This window comes from Tenrec ecaudatus, chromosome 18 (assembly GCF_050624435.1).
Source record: "Tenrec ecaudatus isolate mTenEca1 chromosome 18, mTenEca1.hap1, whole genome shotgun sequence".
NCBI classification, from domain to species: domain Eukaryota; kingdom Metazoa; phylum Chordata; class Mammalia; order Afrosoricida; family Tenrecidae; genus Tenrec; species Tenrec ecaudatus.
The window spans coordinates 16,079,934-16,101,363 of NC_134547.1; the positions used below are offsets into that span (position 1 = coordinate 16,079,934).

The 21,430-nt window shown below is 46.1% G+C and overlaps 2 protein-coding genes across 2 annotated transcripts in view; both read left to right on the forward strand.

Moving 5' to 3' along the window:
- Window positions 1-675: 675 nt before the first annotated feature.
- LOC142431618 (cell adhesion molecule CEACAM6-like) lies at window positions 676-6,274 on the forward strand. Its single transcript, XM_075536636.1, is given in 5 exon segments — window positions 676-739; window positions 1,785-2,141; window positions 4,841-4,969; window positions 4,972-5,118; window positions 6,018-6,274. Coding segments are annotated over 5 exon segments (954 nt in total).
- Window positions 6,275-7,720: 1,446 nt separating this feature from the next.
- LOC142431619 (cell adhesion molecule CEACAM6-like) overlaps window positions 7,721-21,430 on the forward strand; it is a 74,760-nt gene continuing 61,050 nt past the window's right edge. Inside the window, exons 1-2 of the mRNA XM_075536637.1 lie at window positions 7,721-7,760; window positions 8,818-9,096. Of these exons, the coding sequence (XP_075392752.1) occupies window positions 7,721-7,760; window positions 8,818-9,096 (319 nt within the window). The remainder of the gene's footprint in view (window positions 7,761-8,817; window positions 9,097-21,430) is intronic.

Here is a 21,430-nt window from a genome sequence, read left to right on the forward strand (position 1 = left end):
CTACTACTCTTATCAGAAGGGAGTGGGCCCTACTTGTTGTGGCATAAACAGTAGTGACTGCTTGCTCTAGATGGCTGATAACCCTTAGGGAGAATAACTCGGACTTACTTCTGATGACCAACAAGTGTCTAGTCATTCGCAAGCAGCTAAGTTTGGCATATATTTGGGGGAGACAACTTGGGAGAAATCCTTCTGTTTCCCACAAATATCAACATCTTTGCGACACATCAAAAGCAGTGCTCAGAGGACAATTTGTGGCAATGAATGCACACATCAAAGAAGAACCATGGAACTGTGCCCCCTGCCCAGACTCTGGGAAGGACACAGCCCTGGAGGCCTAGGTCCATCACTGGGCTCACCCCAGCAACCAGAGTGCGGAGGGGACGGGGAGGGTCAAGGCTGAGAAGTCAGAGGCAACAGTTAGAAGAGAAGCTACATGCAGAAGAAAGGGAATGAAGGAAGCTTAGAGGCAGAAGTGGAAAGGGAGGGAAGAGAGAGGCCTCCAAGAATAGACCCCGCCCCCAGGCCACGTGACCTGGGGAAGCCCTACACTAGGAGGAAGCTTGGTGCTCAGAGGAAGGACAGCAGAGCTGACACCTCTGGGCACCAGCTTTGTGAGCAGCTCTGGGCGGGAGTCTTTCCCACAGAGGGAGCAGAGAGCAGCAGCAGAGACCCATGCAGCCCCCCTCAGTCACTCCTAGCAGAGGGCACAGCTCCTGGCAGGGGGCACTGCTCACAGGTAAGGGGACAATTCATGGGCTGGGGAAGTGAGAGAACAGAATCCCTGAAGTTCCCCAGGAGGTCATGAGTCTGGGAGGTGACAGAAAGCTCCTGAGAGAGTGGAGAGGATGCAGAAGGGGGAGGTGGGCCAGAACAGGAAATGTCAGGGAAGTGGAATTGGTAAAGAAACAGCAAAGAAAATGACAAATGTGCTGCTCTCAAGTCAGCTCTGACTCACAGTGATTCTACAGCACAGAGGAGAGCTGCCCCTTCGAGTTTCTAAGGCTGTCATCTTTCCAGGAGCAGAAAGCGCCTTCTTGCTCCCAAGGCACAGCTGGTGGGTTCAAACTGCTGCCCTTGTGGTTGGCAGCCCAACGCATCCCCCATTGCACCATGAGAACTAGTAAGGGGGTGTAACACCTCAAGCGCAGTATGTTTCCCAAATGAACCGTCCCTAAACAATGCATTTTTAAAAGTGATAACTTTTTAAATTTTTAAATGTATGTCAATGTTGTAGCTAGGGAAAGCCTCCACCAGGGACTCTAAACAGTGTCCTTGTCCACCCATCTCAGGAACGGATAAGGAAACACTGGGACGTGGAAGAGAACCGTCACTGATCCCTCCAGGGGGTGTTGAGTCCTGTGTAGGCACTAGGCGTACAGCCTGCCCCTGCCTCCATGAGGCTCACATCTAGGGGAGAGGAGGATATGCAAACAAATAGATTTACATGTGATGTCAGATATTGATACCACACCATGGGGGACACAGAGCAGGGACAGGACAGACGTGGGGACAGAGGTCTGTAGACGAGGTGTCAGGGAAGGCGAGCTCCCAGGATGCTGCTGAGCATGAGCAGACACCTGAGAACCATGAATGAGTGAGCCCTGCAGACACCTGGGGAGAGTGTGAGACACAAGACATTTGACAGGATCAAAGACACTCAGCAGTGCTGGCCTTCAGAAGCTCACTCCTCCTTGTCCCAGGGCTGAGAGGGACCTGCTCAGACTCAAGGGCCAACACCCTGGTCCCCGTGCTGATGTCACTTTCTCTGTCTTCCCTCCTAGTCTCCCTGTTACTCTCCTGGAGCCCGCCCACCACAGCCCAGCTCACGCTGGAATCCGTGCCCCGCGCTGCTGCTGAAGGACAGGATGTTCTCCTCCGCAATCCTTCACGAGCAGAGGCTTTACTCTACAGCTGGTATAAAGAGGACACCACAATACAGAACAATCGCATTGGAACATATGCAGTATTCTCTGGAACATTTACTAGAGGGCAGGCCCACACTGGTCGAGAGACCATATACCCCAATGGGTCCCTGCTGTTGCAGAATGTCACCCTGGAAGACACGGGAACCTACACACTACTAATAACAAAGACAGATGGAGTGACTGACACACTGACTGGACAGATCCTTGTATTCCGTGAGTAATTTTCTGTGACATCTGGGTGCAGGGAGGGTTAATTCTACTGTAAGATAATGACTGACAGGTCGGGATCCCTTACTGAGCTGCACTCACTGCTCTAGCCCATTCCTGGATTTGAGCTTTTCCATCAGAATTCCGCTCCTGAATCCAGACCCTGCAGACTTTCCTTGAGGATAGGATCCTCTGAGGAGCATTAACTAAACAAGGGGTGGTCACTCAATCACCCCCCCACCCCGTCTCCTGACTCTTCCACTGAACTTGACCCTGGAGCATTTGGTGAGGTCCTGGCCTGAGTGACTGCGGGGTCCTCACAGACAGACTCATGCTCCAGAAGGCCTTTCCACACCCTGTCCTAGGCCTGATGCCTCCTGAGCCTGGGGAGCCTGTCACCAGGATTCCCTATTCAACCCCTGGGCAGGGCTGACTAGGAGCAACAATTGACTGACTTCAGAGTCTTGGGGCTCCTGGAGCCAGAGCTCAGCTCCAAGAGCTGTTCTAGTCAGTGAATAGTAAACTGTGTCCTTCCCCTGAGGGTCAGTTTGGAGACCAGAGGTAGACCAGTGCCCCGGACCATTAGCAGACTACCCTAGTTTATTTAGACAACTCCACAGGAAGGTCAGTGTCCCCAGGAGTTAGAAAGAGGGGAGAAGATGCTTAAGGTAGTATTTTTCCATCTGTGAAGTCCTCTGGTGAGTGGAGAAGATAATAAAACAAAAGACTAAACCTAACTGTCATCGAGTCAGTGCTGACTTATAGAAACCCTCTAGCTTATGGTAGAACTCCCCTGTGGGTTGCTGAGACTGTCACTCTGTAAGGAAGTACTTGTGTACATCCTCTGTAGCTAGCTTTAAGTTAGGCCTTGTGAATATGGTAAGGTTCTTTCAGATAGCCTTGCAAACTAGATACTATTTATCCTTTCATTGATCTTACTGAGGGGAAACTGAGGCATGGAGAGAACTGCTGAATCAGGCTCACAGGGAGGGACCATGACTATCAGATCAGTTTCACACCAAGATCTGTCTGTAGGCAGCCCTAACCTTCCCCCAACTTGGGTGGCCTTATTGAGCGAGTGGACCCTGAAAGCAGTCACAGGTTCAGATTCTTTCTTCTTAGACACCCCCAGGAAGAGATTTTTATGGGGGTGGAGGGTGGGGGAAGGGAAGGAGTCAGACGGATGAATAGTGATTGCTGCTTGACCTAAGAGCTAAGCTCCTTCCTTCCACACTCAGTAAGGAAGTTATGGGCAGGCAGCACAGGCCTCCACGTCCATCCAGCCAATCCACGCGCTCCCCACACTGGAGGGGCGCCATTGCTGTGTTGACGGGACGGTGCTGTGTCTCTCCCACTGGAGCACCAAGGAGAGGACTTTGCTTCCTCTCTCCTCATGCACACGTGATCCAGCGGGGAATACATTGCTCTAGGAAGGAACAGTGCGTGAGTAAGTGAACGATTCACAATCTCGGTGAGCAGTCAGTGACGAGGACCTCTTTTCCGCATTGACTAACAGCAGCTCTTCTAGTTTGATGTCTTTCCTCCTTCTGCATTGAGATACCTCAGGATTTCCCTCTGATCCATTCTGTCCCCTCAGCAGGCTCACCTGTTTCTCCCCACCCAGGGAGCCCCGGATCTCAAGCTGACGACAGCATCATCCTTTTGATGGTACAGTGATCTTTGCTGGCCATCAGGTCTTAGGCTGAACGTATCTAGAGTTCTCTGTTACAAATATTCCTTCCAGCAGGTGGTCTTGGATCTTTGACTCATCTACAATAATTTTCACAGATGGGAGACATTTAAATCTTTAATCAAATTTATATTCAAATACACTCGACACAGATTGTCCATCATGGCCAGACCCATGGCAAGTGCATGCTCTCCTCACTTCATGCTAGTGACCCCTCTGCATGTGGAACTGTCCACATGTATTTCAGGACAGGCAGACGTGATCTCACCTGTTCTCAGTCAAGGAACAAGGGTCATTAAAGACCCATGAGAGAGAAACAGGTCCTACTACCACAGCCAGCCAATTCCTAGTTATTCACTCACTCTTTTCTAGATTAGTCCTTGGTTTTAGATCACTGGGCCATGACCTCTCCTCAGTCACCATAAAATATTGAGGAGAATTTCCCCATCTCCTGACCTCGTGGCCTGACCACTGGATTGACCACTGAGTTTACTCCTAGTCTCACTGAGTGTAATTTCTACGCAGCACCCAGTCACCAGACCAGGCTGTCCCCTATCTTAAGATTGGAGAATAATAAGACCCATCTCTACCCACATCTAGAATATCTTTGAAGAGAATTTTCACAAAAGCACACCTGGGCTGGCAATGTAGAATTGGAGAGCTCAGGGACTGCAGCACACACAAGTTCCAGAGAAGAACACACGTCAACCGAGCAGCCAGCTGATCAGAGAAGAGTCAGGAGAGGCCGTGAATGATCTCTGATCTCTAGACCTGTTCCTTCATGAAAATTTGAGAAAAAAAATGTGAGATATTTTTCAGTGATAGAATCAGGAATCACGATGATAAGCCTTATATTCGCTAATACTCAAATTGTTAGGCAATTTTCTTATAAGACAAGTATGGCAAAGCCTCCAGGTTGGCTGCAAGGAACACAATGCCAACTCGATTGAAAGATACCTTTGCAGGAATCAAAGGTACCAAGTGAGGTAAATATTTTCTGTGTTTTCTCTGAGAGGGAAGTTACCCAAACCCTCCATCAAGAGGAGGATCTCCGACCCTGTAGAGGACCAGGACTCTGTAACCTTATTGTGTGAACCTGAGACTCAGAACACAACCTCCCAGTGGCTGATAAGCAATCAGAGCCTCTGGGCAATTCTAGGCTGAAGCTGTCCATGGACAACAGGTCTCTCACTGTACACACTGTCACAAGGAATGAATCGGGAATTTATGAATGTAGAACCAGGAACCCAGTGAGTTCCAGTCATAGTGACCCAATCTTCCTGAATGGTTTCTGTGAGTGTGTTAGTCTGGGTACTTTAGAGAAACAAATCCACAGAAACTCATATATAAGAGACAGTTTTATATAAAGGTTAAGTGTGCATCAAGAAAACTTCCCAATCCAGTGCTGCCTAAGTCCACAAGTCCAACATTAACCCCTATGTCCAACACCAATCCACAAAGTCCTCCTCCATCTCACAAAACACACTATGATACCAACTGTGGGAGGAAAGCAGAATCAGTGAATGTGTGAGCATCTCAGCACTGACAGGGGTCTCCCCACGGCTGCTCCAGTACTCAGAACTGCATGGGGTAGATTCATATGGCTTCTCCTCAGGGATGTCTTGCAGGAAGTGAGCCTTGCCAACTGAAGCAGGGAACTAGCTAAGACAGCTGTACCCTGGTCCAACCATCACATAGCAAGAGACCGGAGAACTAGAAAGGCAAGTCTCACAGCCATTTATCCCTCTGCCCTTCAATTAACCCCATGTGTTTATCGGCTAGGTTTATCGGCTAGACACAATAAACTAACACCTCAGTGAGTATCTTCTGTTTCCCCGTGACACAGACTTCAACCCAATTCCACACTGTCAGAAGCCAGTCAGCGTTAGGCTACTCAGGTCTAAGTACATGGACCATCAGTTCCTGGACACCCAGGCAGGCCATGGCATCCTTTCTCTGAGAAATAGAGGCAAGCAGAGTCATGCAGGTGATGAGAAGGGGTGTGGCTGCTCCTGGTCAATGACTTTGCCAGGGTCAAAACTTGAGCTGGAGAAGCAGGTCAGTAGTCTCAGAATCAGGCTGAGAGAAGTAAGGGGGCTTATAGTGTGGGACTTTTAAAAATCAAGACTCAGGGGAGATGTGGCGCTTCCCTCTGGTTACATGGCAACATGGCTTTAGTCTGTTTGCTCCAGACGGCCCTGACACTCCCGCCCTCTCCCCCTCAGCTGAGCATTACTCTCCAGGGGACAGCATCAGCCTCACCTGTCAAGCAGTCTCAAACCCATTTGCACAGTCTTCTTGGTTTATCAATGAAACCTACAGGCAATCCACACAGCAGCTCTTTGTCCCCAACAGCATTGTGGGAGACTGTAGGAACTATGCCTGCCATGTCCATAACCCTGCCACTGACCTCAATAGAACCACAGCCAAGACTCACAGCGTCTGCTAAGTGGCTCCATGGAACTGCAGCAATGAGCTCTAGGGTAGAGGCCAGTCTGCTTTTCTTAAAAATTCTGAAAGGAGTTATTGTCTAGGCTCACGGAAATCCCAAATTCTGTCCTTCACCCCTCCCACTGCATCCCAGGAGACTGCTGGCTCCTATTGCTCTTTTATTTATCAGGGCAGACCTTGGGTTCAGACTGGAATGTAGGAGGGAGCTATCTCAATCTCAGGAAACTCCTAAGAATGTGAGCCGGGGGAGTTGGGGGAGATATGCTCATAGGGGGAGAAGGGGAAATATGCTCAAGGCCCACTATTATCTTTGTCACTAACTGATCCCTTTCCATCTTCTCTTTGTTTTCTTTCACGGACGCTATATCTTCCAGATCTTAGTGTGTATAGTGAGCGTCCTATGACAGTGCACAGGAGCACATGTTCCTGCTACGAGAGGCTGACACAGCCCCAGAGGGGTGATGTGATAGCTGGAGCTCTGTCCCCTGCTCTGTTCCCTAGTCCTCCCTCCCCCACCTGGTTCAGGCCCCACCCTGGTTGCACCAAGCAGTATGGAACCAATGTGCAGCCAGGAGAGCACTCAGCCCTCAGCGCTTCAACCTCGCCAGGTCAGGCTGCAGGGAAGAGGGAAAAGTCTGGGGTTGAAGCATCCGAAGCTGCATCTACCTGTAAAGTCTCAGCTGTCGAAGCTGCGTGACACTGACACAGAGCACTCACAAAGGGACACAATGTGTCACGAAGCGTACTTGGAAAACTAGGTCGATTCAACCCAGAAGTCTCTGCTTGGAAGGGAAGGGGCAGGGCCACATGAAACCTGTGACAGCAGGAAGCCATGCACATAGAGACCCGTCAGAGCAGAAACTCAGTTGTTTTCCTCTCTAGAAAGAGATGGAAAAGGATGAGATGGCACTAACTGAATGCTGAGACACTTTCCAGACCCAGACATAGGAGACAGTCCCCCTGACTTCCGGCTGTCACGGGTTTACCTGATTTATAGAGAGGGCTGAGACTCCTAGCCTTTCTTAAACTCTAAGGATTCATTGCACTGGGATCAATCTGCTCCACAAGAACGCTTTAAAGCAGCGGTTCTCAAACTGTGGGTCCTGACCCCATGGGGGGGGGGTCAAACAACCCTGTCACAGGGTTCACCCGATTCATAACAGTAGCAAGATTACAGTTATGAACTAGCAACAAAAATACAGTTCCACACTATGAGGAACTGTATTAAATGGTCGCAGCATTAGGAAGGTTGAGAACCACTGCTTTAATGTATTGAAAAGTCAAGATGTTACCTTGAGGGCTAAGGTGTGCCTGACCCAAATCATGGTATTTTCAATGCATATCAAAGTCGGTTATTGAATGAGGAAGATCAAAGAAGAGTCAATGCATTTGAAGGATGGTGTTGGCGAAGAATATTGAACCTACCAGGAAGAATAAGTCTGGCATGGCAGAAGTCCAGCCAGTATGCTCCTTAGAAGCAAGGGGTGAGATTTTATCTCAAGTAAGTTGGACATTTTTCCAGGAAAGAATCGTCTTGGAGAAAGTCATCGTGCTTGGTAAAGCAGAGGGGCTGGGGAAACAGAGGCAGGTCCTGGACAAGGTGGATCGACACAGTGGTTACAATGGGCTCAGACATAGGAACAGCGCTGTGGGGGTGCAGGACGGGCGGTGTTCTGCTCTGCTGTCCATAGAGTCTCTGTGAGTCAGAACCAACGGGGCAGAGCGGACAACGGCTTCATGACTGTTTCTCGCGGAACATTCCTGCACCTGATGCTCAACCCACACCCTGGAAGAAACATGTTTCAGACTGTGAAATCCTTTAGAGAGGAAATTCTCTGGTTTCTAAAGCCATGAAGACCGGCCAGTCTGTGCACATTCCCTCACATCTCAGCTCACTGCCATGAAGTCAGTGCCGAATCACAGCACCCTGTAAAACTGGTACATCTGCCCCTGTGAGTGTCTGGATGGTAACTCTTTAAGGGAGTAGAAAGCCAAACCCACTGAAGAGCTGCTGGTGGTTTCAAACTGCTGACCTTGCAGATCACAACACAAGTAACCACCAGTGTCCCTTATCCCTCACATCCTGTTGAACAAAAGAGAAATCCCTTCCCATCTGTATGTTAATCTGTCCTGCCCCACAGCTAGAGGAGGCCTGCAGCCTGCCTTCCCCACATGCACAGCCCTGCCTACTAAAGAAGAGCCTGATCTCTCACATCATCCCAGGAGGGGCTAGAAAGGCTCACAGTAATGTCTGTCAGAGAAAAATACCTCCCAGTGACAGGCTGGTGAAGAGCTGAGCTCGGAAGAGGCCCTGTGCTGATCCTCTAGAACACCTGGGCTGCTACTTCCTAGTGAGGGGAGGGATCACCTGCTCTGACAGATTCCACCTGGACAGACACATCACCTCTGCGGAAGGTTAGGGCCAACCGCTGGGTCACCTTTAGAGCTCATGGTGTGGCCTGTACGCTGTCTGAGAGCTCCTAGGAAAATGGAGATCCCCAGGCCCAGGCCCCCTCTCAGTCCCCTCCTCTGTTTTGCCAGAGTCCTTGGCCAAGCCCTCCATCCAGGCCAGCAACACCACAGTCTCAGAAATGACAGGCCCCGTGGTCTTCACCTGCCTCAGCAAACACAACGGAATCTCTATCTCCTGGTTCCATGAGGGTGAGAGACTGCGGCTCACGGGGAGGATGAAGCTGTCCCAGGACAACAGCTCCCTCACCATGAACCCTGTCAGGATGGAGGATGCTGGGAAGTATCAGTGTGAGGTCTCCAACCCAGGCAGTGCCATCAGAAGTGACTCCCTCATCCTGAGTAGGAGTGGTAAGTGACACTTTATCCCCTCCTACATCTTCTCAGCACAGACCAAGTCTAGCCGTGGTGGGTGACATGGGGAAACATCCCCAGGGCCAGAATGTCAGTGAATAGATACTGAGGGTAAGCACTGGTAATGTGGTCCAGGGCGGGCGCGGAACCAAAGCTATGTCCAAGTTTCCTACAACAACACTGACCAGCAGGTGTGGAGTCGTGCCAGATCCTGAATTCCTCTGAGCCTCAGGTTCCTCACGGAAAATGGCACTAAGAGCGCTGCTTTATAAGCTCGTGTTACAACCTGAATGTGCTCCTCAATTAGACTGTTGGCAAATGATCCATGAAAAATAATGTTCCATCAATGTTATGATTTCTAACTGCTACTTACATGGCTGCTACGAGTCGGATGGCGGTGAGTTTGGGGATTTGATTCTTATTATCCCTGAAAGCAGGACGGCTTGAAGTCAGATGCCAGGTCACCCTCATACTGCTCTCAGACTTCGGATAGGGTTTTTTAACCACCCAAGACTCACATTTTCATCTGTAAGATGGGAATCCTATGTACATGAGAGAATGACCGTCAAGATCAAATGTGGGACATGTGAAGGCAGGCTTATTAACCTTTTATATTTGGATAACACAACCTTGCCTGCTGGAGATCATAAGGACTTAAGGACTTGTTAAAAAAGACCAAGAAATGCAGCCTTCGATATAGATTAAACTCAATGGAAAGAAGATCACAGTCCTCACAAATGGACCAATCAGTGACATCATGGTATGGAGAAAAACTTGACCATGTCAAGGATTGTCTGCCTTGTATCCACAAACAATGGCCATGGAAGCAGCAGTCCAGAGATCAAAAGATGTAGTGCATTGGGTAAATCTGCTGTACAAGACCTCTTGAGAACTCTGAATAACAAAAGTGTTACTTGAAGAAATAAGCATCACCTGATCCAAGCAAGATATTTTCAGTTCCCTCATATGTATGTGAAAGGTGGGCATTGAATAAGAAAGAGTGAAGAAGCATCCATCCATTTGAGTTGTGGTGCTGGAAAAGAATATTGAAATTACTGTGGAGTGCTAAAGGAAAAAAAAAAGATGTGTTTGGAAGGAGGGCCAAAATGCTTCTCAGAGGCAAAGACGGTAATACTTCATTTGATATACATTGGACATATTGTCGAGAGACCAGTCCCTAGAGAAGGACATCATGCTTGGAATCATCGAGGGACAGCGAAAAAGAGACAGGCTCTCCTGGAGATGCTTTGACATAGTGTCTGCACCAATGGACTCAAGCATAGGAACAGTTGTGAAGACGGCGCATCACTGGGCAGTGTTCCCTTCTGTGGTCCATTGGGTGTATATGGGTCACAAAGGACTCAGGAGCCCTTAACAACAACAACGGACATGAACATGAACAAGCAGTCCTCAGTTGCCTGCGGAAAGTGAAGCCCCGAATGGCTGCAGCAGACATAAAGAAGTGGAAAGGTTGGAAAGGTTATTGTGGAAATGCATTACACAGAAACCCACTGGGACATCTGTACTGACGAAAGATGGGAAAGAAACAAAAGAAGTGAAGAGTGAACTGTGACCTTTCAGAAGTACATTGCCAAGCCTTAATCCCCAGGTCGCTTAGCCTCATGTTAATTACCTGCACTGAGGGTGATGGTGCCCAGAGACCTGACATCAGTCATAGCATTCACATTGGCTTTTGAAAGCAGTCGCTAATAAAATAAAGAGCTTTCCTGAGCAACATTTAAAAAACATTAATCAATGGCCCATCTGCAACTGGCACTTTATTGTCTATTTATTGAATATTTTAACAGTAAACAATTTTATACTTCAGAATGAATTGACACAAAGTCTAGATTAACATATGAGGAAATTAATGTATGTAGAATGATACCTATCAGGGATAAGCTATGACAGAATGAATAAAGACATTGAAAATTTAATAACTATGGAATAATTAGTCTAGAATATCAACACTATTAATAGAGTGAAGAAGATAGTGTCTCACCCTATGTAAGCAGCATTCTGACTACTGCTGTCAAGATAGCTGTGTGTTTTTCTGCTGGCACCCCACCGTATATCCAATATGTTTTACCAACACCACAATTCCAGAGCATATATTCTTCTATCTTATCCTATTTTCTCACACGTGTTAAAAACACCATGACTTGGTAGGTTTCCCACGGTCCTCAAAGTGATAGTACTCCTTTTTAACACGTTGAAGAAGGTCCTGCAAAATTCTATCACACATTCTCCAAAGTCCTATCTATCACCAAATTAATTTTTTGAAACTGCTGCACCTCCTTCGTTCCCTATTTCCCAGTGTCAGTCAGCAGGTGTCCTCAGTGCATCCTGAGAACATGTTACGTCCATTTCAGGCTTTGAAAGGTAGTAATGCTCTTCTGTTCCGCATCGTTGGCATCACTGGTTGATGTGCTCTGGTCTTCCTTGCTTGTATAGGAACATTATGTTACTGGAACAGTGACATTCAACATAGATCAGGTCTTGTTCTTTGTTATGATGGATGTGCCTCTCCGCCTCTTCACATGTGCATTCCTGGAACAGCAACGGCCGCATCTGCTCCGTGAACATCTGTTTTCTACCTGGGGGCAGAGGGGTTACAGTTTGGACTGATGAGCAGGAGCTCAGCCGTTGGAGCCACAGTCAGGCCTCCAGAGAAAGATGGGGCTTTCTGCTCCTGTAAAGATGGACCACTGGAAACCCTAAGGGGCCTTTCTACTCCGTCCTATGGGGTCGCTCTGAGTCAGCGTTGATTCAGCAGAAGTGAATGAAGATATCAACGTGTGTGCGTTCTCCTACTTTGCTCATTGCTACTTCATACATCCCATGTTTTGATTAATGACAGATGTTTGCAGTTCCATCTTCTGTTGAATTATGCCATGTCCCCAAATTAAGGGTGGCTATGAGTGGGAATCCACTTGATGGCGATTAGTTTGCTTTTGGTTTCTGATCTGGCTGTGAGGAAAAAGCAGATCTGAGAGCAATTTTGAAGTGCTTCAATTGTTGGAAAGGTGGAAAAGTATTATCCATTAGGAAGTAGACTCATGTGTTATCTACGGACAATGCACACAAGCAAGCTTTCGTTATCCCCAAGCTCACAGGGAAAGATCTCAGACACTCTACCTGCTTTGTCCATAACCCTGGCTTCAGAAGACCCAGGCCATCACAATCACAGTCTCTGGTTAGTGGCAACCTGGATCATTGACACTGAACTCATCGAAAGAACTCGCTCCATTTGCTTCAAGGAAGAGCCATCTCCTAAACCAAACTCCTTGCCCTCTAGCAGATTTCAATTCATAGTGACAAGGTAGAACTGTCCCTGTGGGTTTCCAAGAATTAAACTTGTAGTGAGAGGAGAAAGCCGTATCTTTTGCCCTAGAAAGTCACATCTTTGTCCATCAAAGCGGCTGATGGTTTCAAACTGCTCACTTTCTGGTTAGCAGCCCAGCATTTAACCACTACACGCTTTAAGAAAGAGCCAGGAAGAAGTTAATTTCCACCCTGGAACCTTGGGCACACAGAATCCAAACACGATTCCTGAGCACTGACACCACATCTGTGCAGACTGTTCCGCCCTGTGCTCTTCTTAATCCCCTGGGCAGACCTTGGGTCTATCCTGCAACGAAGGGAGGGACACTTAGCTCAAGAAATCTATGCACATCCTGGCCCTTCAGGTCTTGAGGATGATACCACCATTCTGAACAGCCAATGGACAGAGTGAACAATATGACTGATCCCACTATGAGACATGTCGTCTCTTGATGGCCCAGGCTCTAAGGGGGACAACACTGGAGACTCAGTGTCAGGACTGGCCCAGACTGACCCTGTGACAACGAGGCAAACCACTAAAAGCGTGCGGCAGAGCAACCGTGGGAGCAGAGCAGGGAGCCCCCGAGGGAGTACAAAGGACAGACTCTGGGGCCAGAACATGGTACCCCATTGTACACACCTAGAGAAAAAAATCAGACCTTGATCTATTTATAGGTTTTTCTTTCTTTAAAATTTTTTTTCTTTTAATTAATTTATTCTTCTATGGGTAATTGGTTTCCTTTTTTGTTGTCATCGCTGTGTTCTCACTCATTGCCTATTTTGCTATGGCCTGATTTTGAGGGCATGTTATTATCTCTATAGATCTATCTAGATAAGATAGACTGGGTGAATAGTCTGGAGGAGAAAACAACGGGACCAATGGTTCCGGTGGGACACGGGAGATGGGGAGGTGGGGGTAAGGAGGTGGTGCTGACCAACCCTGGGACAGGGGAGCAACAAGTGATCCAAAATCAGTGGCAAGGAGGGTGTGCGCAGCCTGGTAGGTGTTCAGCAAGGGCAAGGTAACTGAGAGAAATTACTGAAACCCAAATGAAGGCTGAGCATGATAGTGGGACAAGAGGAAAGTAAAAGGAAGGAGAGGAAAGAACTAGGTGATAAAGGGTATTTATGGAGGTCTAAAGACTGGAATGTATGTGCATATATTTATAGATTTAGTATTAAGGCAGCAGATGGACATTGGACCTCCACTCAAGCACTTACTCAATGCAAGAACACATTATTTTATTAAATTGGCATTCCAGGATGCACACCTTCCCGACATGATAGCTGAGAAAAATGTGCATATTCAAATGTGGTGAAGAAAGCTGATGGTGCCCGGCTATCAAAATATATAGCATCTGGGGTCTTAAAGGCTTGAAGATAAACAAGCAGCCATCTAGCTGAGAAGCATCAAAGCCCACATGGATGAAGCACACCAGCCCGTCTGACCATGAGGTGTAGAAGGGATCAGTTATCAGATATCAAAGAACTAAAAATCATCAGAAGGTGCCCACCTTCCTGATACAGTCAATGAAGAAAAACGTGTGCATAAGCAAATGTGGTGAAGAAAACTGATGGTGCCTGGCTATCAAAAGATATAGCATCTGGGGTATTAAAGGCTTGAAGATAAACAAGTGGCTATCTAGTTCAGAAGCAACAAAGCCCACATGGAAGAAGCACACCAGCTTGTGTGACCATGAGCTGTCGAAGGGATCAGGTATCAAGCATCAAGGAGCAAAAATCATATCATTGTAAATGTGGGTGAGTGCTGAGTGAAGACTCAAAGCCCATCGGTAGCTTTTTACTGAACACACCTTTACTGAAGGGTTGTGGGGAGGAGATGAGCCAGTCAGGGTGCAGGGTAGCAAGGATGAAACATATAACTTTGCTCTAGTTCTTAAATGCTTCCTCCACTCCACCCCCCTTAATCATGATCCCAATTCTACCTTATAAATCTGGCTAGACTAGCGGGTGTACATTGGTACAGATAGCAACTGGAAACACAGGGAATCCAGGACAGATGACTCCTTCAGGACCAGTGGTGAGAGTGGCAATGCCTGGAGGGTGGAGAGAATGTGGAGTAGAAAGGGGGAACTGATTATAAGAATCTACACATAGCCTCCTCCCAGGGGGATGGACAACAGAGAAGAGAGTAGGGGAGCCATCAGACAGTGTAACATATAATAAAATAATAATAATTTATGAATGATGAAAGGTTCATGAGGTAGGGGGGAGTGGGGAAGGAGGGGAAAATGAGCAGCAGATAGTAAGAGCTCAAGTAGAAGGCAAATATTTGAGAATAATGATCACAACAAATGTACATATGTGCTTGACACAGTGGATGTATGTATGGATTGTGATGGGTTGTGAGAGCCCCCAATAAAATGATTTTTAAAATCTCTCTGAAGGGGGAGAACACAGTGCAATAGCTTGTTTATTTATTAATTTTTTAATAAATCATTTTATTGGGGACTCATACAACTCTTATCACAATCCATACATGCATCCATTGTGTCAAGCACATTTATACATTTGTTGCCATTATCATTTTCAAAACATTTTCTTTCTCCTTAGCCCTTGCTATCAGCTCCTCATTTCCCCCTCCCTCCTCAACCCTCCCTCCATCATGAACTCTTTATAGTTTATAATTTTTGTCATTTCTTGCACTGACTGATGTTTCCCTTGACCGACTTTTCTGTTATCCATCCCCCTGGGAGGGGGTTACAGATAGATCACTGTGATTGACTCCACCTTCCTGTCCCCACCTTACCCTTACCCTCCAGGTATGGCTACTCTCAATATTGGTCCCAAGAGGGTTATTTGTCCTGGATGAACTGTGTTTCTAGCTCTTTTCTGTACCATGTACATGCTCTGCTCTAGTCCGATTTTTAAGGTAGAATTGGGATCCTGATAGTCGGGGGAGGATGCATGATAGAACTAGAGCAGTGGTTCTTAACCTGTGGGTCGTGATCCCTTTGGGGGTCAAATGTCCTTTTCACAGGAGTCACCCAATTCATAACAGTAGCAAAATTACAGTTATGAATTAGCAACAAAAATAATTTAATGGTTGGTGGGGGCTCACCACACCATGAGGAACTGTATTAAAGGGTCACGGCATTAGGAAGGTTGAGAACCACTGAACTAGAGCAAAGCTGTATGCTTCATCGGTGCTATATTGCACCCTGACTGGCCCAGCTCCCTGCGATCCTTCGGTACGGGGATGTCCAAATGCTTACAGATTGGCTTTGGGTTTCCACTATGCACTACACCTGCCCACCCCGAGCACCATCCACAGTGACATGCTTTTTGTTTTGCATCTTTGATGCCTGATACCTGATCCCATAGGTACCATATGATCACACAAGCTGGTGTGCTTCTTCCATGTGGGTTTTGTGCTTCTCAGCTAGATGGCTACTTGTTTATCTTCAAGTTTTTAAGACCTATGATGCTACATTTTTTGATAGCTTGGCACCATCAGCTTTCTTCACACTTGCTTATGCACCCATTTTGTCTTCAGTGATTGTGTCAGGAAGGTGAGCATCTCAGAATGTCGGATTATCAGAACAAAGTGTTCATGTGTTGAGGGCATACTTGATTAGAGGTCCACTGTCCTTCTGCTTCCTTAATACTAAACCTATAATATATGTACATAGATCTATTTCCCATCTTTATGTACAAATATATTTACATGTGTACATGCCTGTAGTTAGAGCTCTATACATGCCCTTTGTCTCCTAGCTCTTTCCTCTATTTCCTTTCACTTTCCTCTTGTCCCACTATCATGTTCAGCCTTCATTTGGGTTACAGTAATTCTTCTTGGTTACATTGCTCTTGATCAAGCCCCACCAGGACTCCTACATCCTCTCATTATTGATTTTGTTTGCTTGAAATCAACTGCCATGTCTCAAAAGAGTCCAAGTCCATTTCTGTTTTTCTTTTCTTCCTTATAGAGTCACTGAGGCCATTGATTAGATCTGATGGTGTGTCAGTCTGGGTAGACTAGAGAAACAAATTAATGGAGACACTCGTATGTATATATAAGGAAGAGGTTTATATACAAGAGAAATTGTACATTAAGTAACCACCCCAACCCAATCCAGCCCAAGGCCATAAGTCTGATATTAGCCCATATGTCCAATTCCAAGCTACAAAGTCCTCTTCAGACTCATGAAATACATGCAATTGAGCTAAATGCGGTATGATCACAAGCCAGTGGGTAGAAAGTCTTTGGGCCCAGTGCATTGTAAGCATCTCAGTGCTGGCAGGGGTCTCTCTGTGGCTTCCCCAGCTTCAGAGGTCTGGTTACGTCCATGTGACTTGTCTGGCTCAGGACACTAGGGTAGTTCCATGTGACTTGTCAGCTGCAATGTCTCCCAGGGAGTGGCAGAGAGTCTCTCCTGCCTCCAAGTATGAAAATCCCCAATTTCCCAGAATTCTCAGGAGATGGCCATGTCCACACAGAGGCCTCGCTGGCTATGATCTGATTGACCAGCTAGACTCCACCGCTACATTCTTAATCCTCAAATTGAGAAATGATTATATAACTACCCCAGTACGGTAAAGAATCTGGACGGGTTTCCATGCTGCGACCTTTCTCTCCAAAACTTTAGCTTGAATTATTTACTGCTCGTATTTATTCATATATTTCCCCCCTTTTAGTTGCAGAAATCAGTGCGTACAAAGAAGACATAGTCTATAATGGTTCACAGCCCAGCTGATCAAACCAGAGCTTGTCCCCATTACACTGCCCTGCATGTGGTTCTTTAATCCACCTCTCTTCTCCCTCCTTACATTCCTTTCTTCCCATTCCCTCTTCCATGCCCCATCCAGTCTTCATCATCGTTTTTAATGTCTTGTCCTATGGTAAAATAACCATCTTTTCTATTTCTCCTTCACAATAATGGTGTCACAAAATATTTATCTTTATGAGATTGATTAACTTTACTGAGCACAACATTCTCATTTTGTCTCTGTCTTAATGTGATTCAGCAACCCTTTATTGTTTATTAAGGATGCGCCATATTCCATTGTATGAATGTACAAGAGTTTGCTCATCCATTCCTGTCTATTCAGGGTTTTTGACTGTTTCCATTTCGACTCATAGAAATTGTTGCAATAAACATAGGTATGCCTACGTAAGTTTGTGTTGTGTTCTTTATTTCTACGTGGGGCGATGGCAAGAGCATCAGGTGTTTGTATTCATGTATGGAAGGTCACAGAGTTTCCGGATGGTTGTACAGTTCTGCACCCCCACCAGCACTTTGTATGGAGCTTCCCGTCTCTCCGCATCCTCTCTGGTATTTTTTTCTTTGTTATTTCTTTCAATTTTGCTAATATTGTCCATGTGAGGTGGTATCTCGGCATTATTTTAATTTGTGTTTCTCATGAGGCGAATGAACAAGAGCGTTCATTCAGATGGTTGTTGGCAGCCTGGAGTCATGCTTAGTGTGATAGGTAGGATTTTTCTTGGCAGCGTGGCACCTGGAAGAAGCTATGGGTGGAACTTCGCCTGTGGATCAGGTCACAGCCTGATGATCCCCGTTGGAGTCGCAACTGACACACACGGCTCTCTGTAGCCTGGTCTCTCTCTCTCTCTCTCTCTCTCTCTCTCTCTCTCTCTCTCTCTCTCTTCTCTGCCTTGATCTTCTTCCTTGCTGGTCGCCCTGATTGCTGCTGCAGCCCTGCCATGTTTGCACTGACCTCTGGTCCACACGACGTCTGCACACCTGACCTGGGACCTCCCTGCATGCTGCATCGTTGCATGTGGCTGTGTGGATTGGAAGACAGACTTAGGGACTAGTATCAGACTTGGGGACTTGAGTTGGACTGGGCTGAGATGGTTTCTTGATAGATAATAACTTCCTCATATAAATCTCTTGTTTACACACAGCTGAGTGTCACTGGATTTGTTTCTCTAGTCAACTCGGACTAACACATTTTTTTTTTTGACATGATGGAGACAATTCTGTAGAATTTGCTCCTAACTTCTTTTTTTTTTTTTTTAACAATTTATTGGGGCTCATACAATTCTTATCACAGTTCATACATATACATACATCAATTGTAAAAAGCACATCTGTACATTCCCTGCCCCAATCATTCTCAAAGCATTTGCTCTCCTCTTAAGCCCCTTGCATCAGGTCCTCTTTTTTTCCCCCTCCCTCCCCTTTCCCCCCTCCCTCATGTGCCCTTGGTAATTTATACATCATTATTTTGTCATACGGACTAACACATTTAGTAAATTTTCTAATCATGTCTTGTGCCCTTTTTTTGGATTGGGGTATTTGTACTTTTCTTATTAAGGTGTTGTCGTTTTCTAGAGATGCTTAAAATGAGCCCTTTATCAGATGTATTGGTGCTAAATATTTTTCGCCAGTCTCTGTACTCTTTTCTGAGTCTTATGATGTGCATCAATGTCAATTTTTCAGAAAGTCCAAGACCTCTATTTTGTTTTCTATACTGTGGTATTTCTAATGATGTCCAGTGGTATATTTATGCCTTGAATTATTAGGTCCCTAAGATTGTCTCTGTTTTTGATTGAAGGTCATTATGTTTCTAGGGTTTATACTTAGGTCTTCAATCAACCTTGAGTACACTTGTGTAAAAGATAGAATGATAAATCATTAATTGGACTTGGAAGAATGGGAAGATTTTCTCATGAATCCATTCAGGGAGCGTTGCGAAAGTATGTCCTAATAGAAGGGGCTAAGAATATCAGTCTCTTGTGAAAACTATAACCACTTCCCTCATGGGTTTCCGGTATATGCCAGACCATCCACACACCAGAAAGTAAAAGTCTTTTTCAGGGTAACAAACCTTTTAGATGAAAATCTCTCCATCTGAGAGGTTTTGAAGCCTGTTTTGCATTGGGCCCACCTCAATTCTGTGTAAGGTATTATTATTATTAAATCAAAGTGGCTTCCCTTCCTCAACTTTACCCATTGTAACCCAGAAGAGTCCTGCTGACATCGTGGATACTTATTGGGCTGCTAACACTAAGATCAGCAATTTGAAACTACAGCTGCTCGCTCAGAAAAAGATGCGGGGCTTTCTCCTCCCAGAAAGAAATAAAAAGATGGAGGCGGCTTTTTACTCCCAGAGAGAGATAAAGTCTGAAACTCACAGTGGGGCTTCTATAGGTCACCATGATCTTTGTCCACTCAGTGGCACAGATTTTCACTTGGTTTGGTTTTTAACCCAGAGAAGGAGAGCCGTGAACCCAGCTTCTCTATATCCATGAAGGTGTCCACTAGAGAGCATGCCTATCACAGTATAGTCACACAAAGCAGTAAAAAAAGCCACAGGGGTCATGTATCCCAACTGATGTCATGGTTGCTGCACACATAGGTTCAGGTGAGGTCATGGGCTGATGATACTCCAGAGTGGTTCAGCGCCCAGTCAGGGAGATGCTCCCATTTCCTAGTGAGGGGACGGTTGCCCTCACCCCAGCCCCAAGCCTCATGTAACCGTCACCTTAGATTCTCAAAGAGTGGTTGATGAAGCCTCCATGCGAACCGCCAACATCATAGTCTCTGATCATGAGACCACTGTAGTCCTGGCCTGCCTCTTTAACTACACTAAAATCTCCACCTCTTGACTCCACAATGGACACAGCTTTCAGCTCACTGAGAGGATGGCTCTGTCCCAGGACAAGAGTTCCTGCACCATACACCCAATCAGAGGTTGAGTAGTGGGAAAAGCCTTCCTCCGGCAATTGGATCATGAACTGTGATCGTTAGGTGCCTCCTAGTCAGCTCTAACTCATAGCAATTCTGAGTAACACGGAACTGCCTGATTCTGTGTCACCCCAGGGTGATGCTTGAGACCATTATTGCAGCCGCTGGGTCAATTCACCTTCTTGAGGGTTTCCCTCTTTTTAAAACTCCTTTAACTTTAGCAAGCATGATGCTATTTTTTACCCAAGGCAGATTGCTTCTTCTGGCCATCCATGGCATGTTCAATGTTCCTCATCAACACCATAATTCTAATGCATCAATTCTTCTTGGGTCTTCTTAAGTTATAGTCTAACTTTCACTTGAATACAAGGCAATTGAAAATACCCCAACTTGGGTGAAGTACACTTGAGGCCTCAAACTGACATCTTTGTCCCGTCACATTTTCAAGGAGCTCTAGGCAACAGATTTACTCAATGTTATAGGTGGCCTGATTTCCTGACTGCTGCTCCCATGAGTGTTGACTGTGGATCCACGTTAGCTGAAGCACTTGACAACTCAGTCGTTCCCCTGTGAGCGTGGTACTACTGTCTATTGCTCACATTGCGTTTGTTTTACATTGAGCTCTAAGCCCCATGGACTGCTGTAGCACTTGATCTTCATCAGGAAGTGCTTCATGTCCTCTTCACCTTCAGTAAGCAAAATGGCATCTTCTGTACACCACAGGTTGGTAAAGAGCATTCCTCCAATCCCGATGAATCATTCTTTTTTAGATCGTAGAGCTTCTCAAACACGAATTACATGTCTGGTGAAAGACACAGCACTCATTTCCTATCTTTAATCCATGCCACCTGTTCTGTATAAGGTTCTGTATAAAATTATGTGTTCTGGAATTCCTCTTCTGAATGGTATCTATAATTTCTTAGGATTCCGACAGCCAATGTCTTTGCATAGCCAACTAAACACAAGTAAATATCTTTTTGGTACTCTGCTTTCAGCCAAGATCCATCTGAGATCAATACTGATATACGCCCTTTCATGTCTTATTCTACCTCCAATTGAATTTCTGACAGCTCCTTGTCCATACACTGCTGCACCTGATTTTGAATTATCTTCAGCAAGATTTTCTTTGCATGTGATGTTAATGATATTGCTCCCAATTTGAAAATTTTGTCGGACCACTTTTCTTTAGGAAAGGCACACATATGGATCATCTGGTGGCATAGTGGTTACAAGTTGGGCAGTGATCCACAAGGTTAGGAGTTTGAAACCACCAGCTGCTCTCCAGGAAATAGATGAGGCTTTCTACTGCAGTAAAGAGTTACAGACTCAGA